The following is a 10323-nucleotide window of genomic DNA, read 5'->3' as shown; positions in this document are numbered from 1 at the left end:
ATGTCACAAGTGCCCTAGTTATTCCACTGTTACACGTTTGGCAGCTATGTTTAAGGCTGGGAGAACAAGCCTTGATGATGACGCTAGGTCTGGACGTACCTCAACTTCCATCAATGAAGATTCAATAAAGGAGACAGATATTACCATTGCTGAATTTGAAGAAGACAAAGTTCGAAGCCGTGGATCCATTGAAACTATCATTCATGAACATTTACAGATGAATAAGATACCTGCTCGTTGGGCGCCAAAGTTTCTAAATTCTGATCTTAAGGAAAGAAGAACTGACATTGCCAGAGACAATTTAGAGGTAATTGAGGAGGTTTTCGTCAAATTCAAAAGAAGATTAGTAATGGGTGATGAAACATGGGTCTACCACTATGATCCCGAGTCAAAACATAACTCCATGGAATTGCAACATCCCACTTCTCCGGCACCAAAGAAATTGAAGTCTTCAAGATCAGTGAAGAAAGTTATGGAATGCTGAGTGCTGGAGTTCTACTCTTTAATGACAATGCCTCTTCTCACACCTCTCACGACAATGTGGGTTCGAAGAGCTTCCTCATCCTCCATACTCGCAAGAACTGTCGCCGAGTGATTTCCACCTGTTTCCTAACCTGAAAGAACACCTTCGTATCAAGCGCTATGACCACAACGATGACCTCAAAGCTGCCGTGAATGGGGTTTTCGGAGTGGAATTGAAAAGCTTCACTATCGATATGAGATCTGTGTTGAAAAAGCGCTATGACGACAACGATGACCTCAAAGCTGCCGTGAATGGATTTTTCAGCGTGGAATTAAAAAGCTTCACTATCGATATGAGATGTGTGTTGAAAAAGCGCTATGACGACAACGATGACCTCAAAGCTGCCATAAAAAAACATTTTCACAATTGTTAGTTGTGTTTGTTGGGCTAAGAACTTTTTGACAAGTCCTCGTACAATAGTGTATACCCATATATAATATATATGTTATAATTCTCCTGGATCTTCTTTTCGAGAATATTTTATTTGATTTGGATTTCACAACACCAGAATTCAGAGGATATTATAATTGAACACTGTATGCTCTTTACATAACATACACATGTAAAATCAACACACTTCTGTCGTGTTTACCCATTACTTGGTACAATATGTAGTTTCTGTCTTCTGCTTATCCCCGTGTCACTTATTTTCAACACAGCCTTACAGTTAAGGCAAGTATAACGATAAACACAAACATTGTTAAAAATTTGTGTGTGTTAAAACACGTGTTAATATAAAGGGAAATTTTGAAGGGCTGGTGATCATAGCCTATGCTGAAGTCACTCTAGGGTGATTTGAGCCGGGGATTGAATGAGTTGTGCCTTTAACACCCGTAAGGCATGCAAACTGATTGGGTATTACCACCAGCCGGGTACAGAATGTACGCGTTTCAATTCTATAATTTTAACATTGTAAAATAAATTATTTTTAAATCTTAGGGGCGCGGGTCTCCTCAATCATCCAATTCTGCAAAGTTGTATATACTAATTATACTTGCACTTTGCTCTTGGCAAAACGGCATATAAAGTTATGTGGAATGTCTACTTGTTGCTGTAACCAAATATAACCATATCCACATTCATTAGACCGATGCAAATGTCAAAATATTATTTTTTTTACAATGTTACTACTTTTCATAGGTCCTTTATTGAGTGGTGACACTTAGAATACCGAAAAGCAGAAGTTGCCATTTTTGTTTACGAATTCACGTGTAAAAATCACGTGATTTTCATACGCGTTTTGATAGGCTGCATTCATACAACTTGTCGCATGTCTTACTCCGTACAACTCACGTCCAACAAGTTGCATACGTCAAAAGTTGGTCCGACTTGCGTGTTCACACGATGCAGTTGGTTGCATACAACAAATTGTATACAACTAGTTGTACCGTGTGAATGGCCTTTAAGGCGCCGCGATTCGCTGTGCAGAGTTGCGTCCCTTGGGCACGCCAGCAACCTATGATTGTGGCCCCGATTATGTTTCTGGGTTTGTCAGCACCATACCCGTGCTCTTGGGTTTCACCGAAGTGGAAAACGTCTGAGACCTGCACCACTTCGGGTTTTCCTCAACATTAAGCTGGCACGCCGTGATATAACTGGAATAATGTTAAAAGCAGTGTTTAACCCAATTCACTCACTCAGTTATTTAACTTACCTTCCACTCTCTTATTTTGAGAGAAGGGGGCACGGGTGACCCAGTCGTCTAAGGCGACGCGAACCGCTATGTTGCGTCCCTTGGGCACGCCAGAAACCTATGATTGTGGGTTCGAATTCCGGTTCGCCCCGATTATGTTTCTAGGTTTGTCAGCACCATACCCGTGCTCCTGGGTTTCACCGAAGCGATAAACGCCTGAGACCTGCATCATTTCGGGCTTTCCTCCCACATTAAGCTGACACGCCGTCATATGACTGGAATACTGTTAAAAGCGGCGTTAAACACAACTCACTCACTCACTTTTATGATCCTATGTATCCGCTTTCCTTCATTTCACAAATGAAATAATTTTGAGTAACATTGCCATGTCGCCATATCGCAATATCGCTATGTCGCTGATTCGCCATTTCGCCGTATCGCATTACCAAACGCAATGTCGTGTCGTGTTCTCGCCATGTCGTGTCGTGCTATCGCAATGTGGTTGTGTGTTATCGCCATGTCTTTGCGTGTTATTGCTATTTCGTTTTTGGCAGTATCGCAATACCGTTATATCCTGTCGCGATATCTCAATGTGGTTTCGTGCTATCGCGTGGATATGTCAGGGCGATATGGCGATGGCCCTTATCAGCCACCATACAACTGTATCCTTGCACCCATTTTACCCGGTGGTGTCATGTATTGATCTATGTGAACCCTAAACATGATCTGTCGTGCAGCTTTGAGTGAAATACAGTCAAATACAGAATGGAATCAGACCAGTCAGAATCAAGCATCCTTCAATGGCATAGTAGAAGTAGCAGTACCCGAGCTATAACTGTCTGCGCGAAATACGCATATGTCGGAAAGCGCACGTTAAATTCCTAATTTAATTGAGTATAATTGTCACTACATTTGTACGTCTGTGAAGGGTGTCGCCGGTGTGACTGGTTCCATAAACATATTCATGTCCTGTGGTTTCAGGCGCATTATATATTGTCTGCACAATGTGAGAGAACAGTATCCTAGAGTTCAAACATTCTTTTCAAGACATGCGTCCCATTGAACATGTAACATTGAATTATGTAACTCATTGCGTCGTGTGAAAATGTTAATTTCCATAACCCGCTTTTGAGGGCACGGCAACATTGAGATCAGCATAGATCGGTATATTTGTCAGGACATGCGCACATCGAGTCCCGGGTATCATCAATAAATAGCTGTGCGGCAGGTGTCAGACTGGGATACCGGTAAAATGAAACGGGGGATATTAGTCCTAACATTCACATGTGCGTTCCTACTGTTGTTAATATGTTTCTACGTCAAACAGCTACCTGGATATACTGGGAGCCAAGTCGGAGAGATATTTGCAGGGACAGGTACTGTTCATTTCTTGATATTCTGCACATTGTATGGGAAACCACCCCATTTTGGTATTGCGCACTGCTATAATGTGAACACGAAGATGACTAAGAGCTGATTGTACATTAACCTAATAGTGAGTGTTTGAGTATGGTCTTACGTCGCCCTCGACAATAGTCCAGCATTATCATGGCTTGGGATACCAGAAATGGGCTTCACACCTTAACCGAATACTTCTGATGAGGATTTCTTTCAGCTAAATATATTATATTGGCATGCAAACATCAATACAATTATGTATAATACGTGGACATGGTTGTATAGCAAATTCTCCGGTGTTTGACCTTTATTTTATCCACGTTACATAAATATTTGGTGATTTTTAACATAGTTTCAAATTGCCAGTGTGTAAAATGTATGTTTCATCGACATGCTTCTGAAAACTCATACACCAGTTATTTTAGCAGTTTCTTAATATTGTATTAAATGCAACATATCCATTATTGAGTAAATAACAGTGTCGTAAATCAAATAAAATGCATTATTATATTAATTGGATCTTTAAGTAATCCTCAATATATTTCAAAATTAGATGACAAGTACTTATTCATTTTACCAGGATGACTTGTTGAGAATATTAATTAAGGCATATACACACATGTTCGTTTTTTGGTACCCTGAAACTCACACGCGACACTAATCTAGGTGTGTTATAAAGCAATTTTATTAATAATAATAGTATCGATAATAAATGCAAAATTTCCATAATCAAAAGAAAATTAATGTTTACTGAATGCAAAGTACAGTGTACGATTCGGAGCATTCGTTTATATCACCAAATATATTAAACAGCCAACCTTGAAGACATTTACAACGATGAAATTACAGTGAAACTCCGTTAATCCGGACTAACCAGTCCCTTCCCAGTGAAATCGTCCTGATTAACAAGTTTATTATCAAAGCCATCCACGGTGGTACATGAGCATATTTTACAGAATATTTACAATTGTGGACATAATTACACGTGATGAAATACAGATACAAAAATTATGGTATGATCCACAAAATTATTTGTTGCTGACAGTAGCGAGAATAATCGAAATACATTTAGAATGTTTCTTGATATATCTAAGTCTTGTAGGACATAACACACGTTTATATTTAAATACACTTGAGCAAGTAAAGTCCTTTTCCTGCAAATAAAACCCTTTCAATATTCATATGAAATTTCTGCCAAAACAGATTTACGATTCTGACTATATCATAAGCATGTGTTTGTGAATCACTATCAATTAGTGATGATACCAGGTGTTCGCGAAAAGGTGAGCGATCCTGTCCGACCGGTTGCACTCGTCATAAACACATGCCAAGGCATGTCAATTGTTCATCTGAAAAAAACACAGGGATGTCCTCCTCATTCAACTTCTTGAAAGCTTTACTGAGGCCTTGAATATTGTAATCTTCATCAAACAACTTCTCAGTAAGAGCCGTATGACGCTCTGTGAAATATTGTTTGAAAAAGCATGCTCGATTGTACCCCAAAAGTTGTGAAATGTATACACACAGGGCTGGAGCTGCAGGAATATTGCTTGACAATGAGGGAAAATTGAAGTTGTTATACAGTCTTGTGTTTTGTCACTCTGAAATACATACATCTGTGAGAGATAAAATAGGGACATTTAAATAGAAAGTGAAGTTCATCTGCAATCGATGGAGAGTCCCACAGACGGCATGTTCTGACCTCACGGGAAGACCACGCCATCTAACGGTCTCTATCAGTTGACTATGATTAGAGGTTGTGCATTTAAGTGAAGGCATTGTCATTTTGTGGTGAAGTAATACATATTTTTCGAAAGAAGGGGATTCTCTGAATACAGAATTCCCTCACAACTAAAGGATGCATTATTCTCCAGGATTGTATACAGTGATCCCGTAGTACATATTCCACTTGCGGTAGTAATATATAACCAATGTCGATTGAAGTTACTGGGATTGTGAAATACTTCACTAAGTGGTCCAAAACTTTATTTACATCAGATTACCAATATTATTTTGTGTTTATTTATACAATTGTCAAGTTTAAGAAACTTCAGTATCATACAAAAGATGTTATTAAATGCATTAATTTATCATTCTTTTTGAAAGTTGGATTGTTTAAAGTTTTCTTCCCAGTTCTCCGTATACTAGAAACTTAGAGTAGAGTTCCTTAAACTTGTGAGTATCTTCAGAAACTCTAATTTGAATGTTTCTATTACTTCTAGTTGTCCATAACCCCAAACTTCACAATCATACAGCAGTATTGGCAGCACCATTACACCAAAAGCCTTAATAATGCAATCTATTGGTGAAAGAAAATTCAACGTTTCAACAATTCAACAATTGTTTAAAACTCCACTTTAGATATATCAGCAGCATTTAGTACATCATCATCGCAGTCATTTGATACTTTTATTTTATCTACAATGAATGGTACCATTTAGGCTTTTCAAAAAAATCATAAACATTTGGATATTTTCTTCTTTAGATTTCAGATTAAATTTGGGGTTAAGGAAAATCCAAACGGCTTTTGGCGAGTGTTTCATCTTAATCATTTACTAACCATATTTGCATGTTTATTTCTGATCAAATACTTTTATAAGCCCTTGCCTGTAAGCTTAAATACTGATTATTAACAGCATCGTTTCTTCTTTAGCAAATAAGAGCTTTTACATATCGCCGCATTTCTTTGCACTCTTTTCCAAACCGTGGCTTTCTTTTTGACCCATTAACAATTGTAACGTACCTGTGTGGTGTGCGTCAGTGCGGTCTGTCCTAATTTCAAACTCTCTCTGTGCAGCTATATATAGACGTCCCCACCATAATATCATTGCGACGACTAGGCAACCTGATTGAAGGCGTCACTCTGTCAATAGTTAAAGTGAGATTAATGTATTTCCTTGACACTATACGCAATGAACGAGCAGAGACCTCAGGGCCTAGATTTTCGAAACGATCGTAGCCCTAAAATTATCGTAAATTTGTCGTAAAGAAATCGTAGGCTATCGTAGCATATTTTCGAAACTATCGTAGCCCTAAGATATCTTAAGATTGTCGTAAATCTAAGATCCATACCTGTCGTAAGTTTATTTTATCTTCATCCAAGATGGCAGCATACTTTTCCATAAATATTTTGCCAAATAATTAGTCTGTTTTACGTTCAAACATTGACATTTCATTTTGTAAAACTGAGTGATTCAAATTGACACTTCGAAAACACGAAGAACGCATCAAAGATTTCACGTCAAAAATGTTCTTAATGGCGACAGCGATCCACATAACTGTGTTGTCGGCAGCTCGGAAATCCCAGTGACGTCATTGGGAAACACCCCGCTTTTTCAATCTCTAACACAAATGAGTTCTCTGTCAGAGTTACGACAGGTATCGTAACTCTGAACGATCTGCGACAGGTTTATGATAGTTTCGAAAATCTATCTTATCTTAAACTTAAGATATCTTATCTTTGAACGTAAGTTGTTAAGATTTATCTTAGCTAAGATCGTTTCGAAAATCTAGGCCCTGGCTTATGAGGGCAAGTAGACAATGATTAAACAAGACATATAATACTTACCAAGGAACTAAATCATGTATAAGTTCTTATAATTACACCTCGGATTTTCTGTCGTGCAATATTGTTGTTGCACATATTTTTATCACAACGACCTAGGAGATCCCACTGCCACCTGTCCTTGTTGTGTTAGCAATGGAAGTACTCTCCTCAAACTGATTGTTTTACTGTTTCACGATGACACAATGACAATGGAACTGTGAAAATGAGCTGCGAGAGTCCATATAAATTTTCAGTCAAACTTTCCAAAATCGAAACTTCATAATTAATTCTCAAAAGTAAAAGCATCATAGTTTTCTGGAATTACATAAATAAGGTGGACAACTCCATTATTCCGTATGGTCTCAAACTACATATGCCTATGGGTGTAAACTATATATTTACAAACACTAGGTCCCCTATCTTTTCGCTTTCCGGTTGCAGCTCTTTGAGGAATGGTTGAGAGCAATGCTTCTGGCGAGTTCTGCAAAACTTGGAATTCTGGGCCTAGATTTTCGAAACGATCTTAGCTAAGATAAATCTTAACAACTTACGTTCAAAGATAAGATATCTTAAGGTTAAGATAAGATAGATTTTCGAAACTATCGTAAACCTGTCGCAGATCGTTCAGAGTTACGATACCTGTCGTAACTCGGACAGAGAACTCATTTGTGTTAGAGATTGAAAAAGCGGGGTGTTTCCCAGTGACGTCACGGGGATTTCCCAACTGCATATGCGTTCAGCATTTAACATGCGTGTTCGAGTCTGATGTTAAGTGATGTATACTGTATATTTTTATGTTTATGTCAAAAGTCAAGTTTATATTAGTGTAAACACCAACATTATACGTGGACACACTCAAAACAAAAATTGTTCAGGAAGCAGCACACCCACAAGCAAGGTTATATGACAATCTAAGCTTGTTAAGTTTGTTTTGTTACTTAAGTATCCAATATATTTCACGAATAAACCAAGGACTTAAATACAATATCAAGCTATTAGTATTTAGATGATGAAATTATTTTTTTATCTATCTAGATCCATAATTATTTTCAAAATTTAAAAGTGACACTAATTTTCGTTCGCAAAGAGAGATAACTTAGGAAATGTCAAGTTATGTTGTCTCATTGAACACGCCACAAGTTAACGTGAAAATACATATAATGTAGTCATTTTCTATCCTTTTAAATTAAGTAGAGCTAATAAACTGATTTGTCTGATTTCATTTAAATCTGGCTGAGGAGCAAAATACTTTGTAATGTGTCAAATCTATTCCAGAACGTAGTTCAATGATGTTTGGTTTGTCTGACAGAATTGCTGAGGATCATTTACTAGTATTTGTCCGTTGACCCTATTCGTTACAACGATTTTATTGTCTGAATGGTCTCAAGGATATCTATATTTTTTTAAACATAAAACGGGAAGATGTAGACTTAAATATTAAAAAGACCAAAATATTTTAAAACCGGCTTATTGAATGCAAAGATTGTTGTGTTGAAAATGTGTATTTTATGTTGATCGGTAAATTTCATTCCATAAACTTTTTTTCTGCGAACATATATTTGAAAGTGAATTTTGGACAATGTGCAATCCATGCTACATTTTGACGAGAACCAGAACGAGCATGGGAACTCATTTTTTATTTGATTTGTCGATACAAAAATCTGTGCTTAACTTTTGCTGTCAAAATTACAGTAAATTGTTATATTTATAAGTAAATACATCTACATGCCATTAATCACCTGTTTTCAAAGAATGCAATTGTTCGACAGACAGTTTTTAATCACTTTTTATCAAATATTTGTCTTTCAAGAGGATATAGATAACGCAGGTATTGAATTTAAAACGAAACAAATTACAATTACTTTTGCACGAAAAATATTAGATAATGTATACAAATATTTGATCACATGTATTTCCTTGTTAAGTCAATAAATACTACACTGTATAGTTAAAATTCAATTATTAAAACCACCCGTCCCACACGATTTTAGATGTAAAAACTTATGCGAAACCTTTATGGTTGTTTTTACATATGTAGATTCATATAATTTTATAAAATGCGAAAATAAAGACTAAAGCATTGACACAAATGCGACTCAGAAAATATAACAGCGGAACTCTGCGCTTTATGAAAACTGTACCATTGAGCAAGTGTCCCGGGCGAATACAAAGGGAAACCACTCTCAACTAGAGTTTGAACTAAGATTCGCTCCCCCTAAACAATCAATAAGGTCACGGTCATTACTGTAGCCTGCCGACACCTTCCGTTTTTATCCTTCCCAAATTATCGAAAAGGTATGTTGTTTCACACTTCTTCAGCATTGACTCGGATATAAATATATTGTAAGCTATCGACACCACAGTTATGTGTATCGCTGTCGCGATTAGAACATTTTTGACGTGAAATCCTTGATGCGTTCTTCGTGTTTTCGAAGTGTCAATTTGAATCACTCCGTTTTACAAAATGAAATGTCAATGTTTGAACGTAAAGCGGACTAATTGTTTGGCAAAATATCTATGGAAAAGTATGCCGCCATCTTGGATGAAGATAAAATAAACTTACGACAGGTATAGGGCTATCTTAGATTTACGACAAACTGAAGATATCTTAGGGCTACGATAGTTTCGAAAATAGCCTACGATAGCCTACGATTTCCTTACGATAACTTTACGATAATCTTAGGGCTAAGATCGTTTCGAAAATCTAGGCCCTGTACTTTGTGAGTTTGATTTAAATTTCATACTGACTTGAGTGGGAATTCTCATTCAGGGGAGAAGAAAACATGCGAGCATAAGGAGACACAGTAACAATTACATATTACGTACAATAAACACATTTATGTTTTATTTCATATCAATGTTTGCTTAACCCCTCCTATTTACGACACCAGTACTTCTTTATAGTTATTTTACTGTGTGCAAACAACGTGTTTATGTGCTTCTGCATGCCGTAAGGGGAGGTGAAATGGGGTTTAACGCCGCGTTCAAGGTTATTTAACTTATATATTGACGTGCATGCACCTCTGTGTGTGTGTGTGTGTGTGTGTGTGTGTGTGTGTGTGTGTGTCTGCTTGAACTAGTGCGGCCTAATGCCGATCTTATAGTGATAGCCCACTGAGATACCATGCCACAGTTTAATATGAATGCCCCACTCAGACAAAGTTCTGCACGAGCGATCATAAATTATCATTCACAGGCGCATTATTAACTGAAGAAGACTAA

The 10323-nt window shown here is 37.3% G+C and overlaps 1 protein-coding gene across 1 annotated transcript in view; it reads left to right on the top strand.

Annotated features, from left to right (window-relative positions):
• The first annotated feature begins 3360 nt into the window (after positions 1 to 3360).
• Positions 3361 to 10323, top strand: part of LOC139449359 (probable methyltransferase-like protein 24) — a 55363-nt gene continuing 48400 nt past the window's right edge. The window contains exon 1 of the mRNA XM_071230699.1: positions 3361 to 3532. Coding sequence (XP_071086800.1) covers positions 3409 to 3532 — 124 coding nt within the window. The 5' untranslated portion in view covers positions 3361 to 3408. The remainder of the gene's footprint in view (positions 3533 to 10323) is intronic.

This window comes from Haliotis cracherodii, unplaced genomic scaffold (genome assembly GCF_022045235.1).
Source record: "Haliotis cracherodii isolate W230 unplaced genomic scaffold, xgHalCrac1.p SCAF_10, whole genome shotgun sequence".
NCBI classification, from domain to species: Eukaryota; Metazoa; Mollusca; class Gastropoda; order Lepetellida; family Haliotidae; genus Haliotis; species Haliotis cracherodii.
The sequence above is the reverse complement of the archived record's forward strand: the minus strand, read 5'-3'. Positions and strand labels throughout refer to the sequence as shown.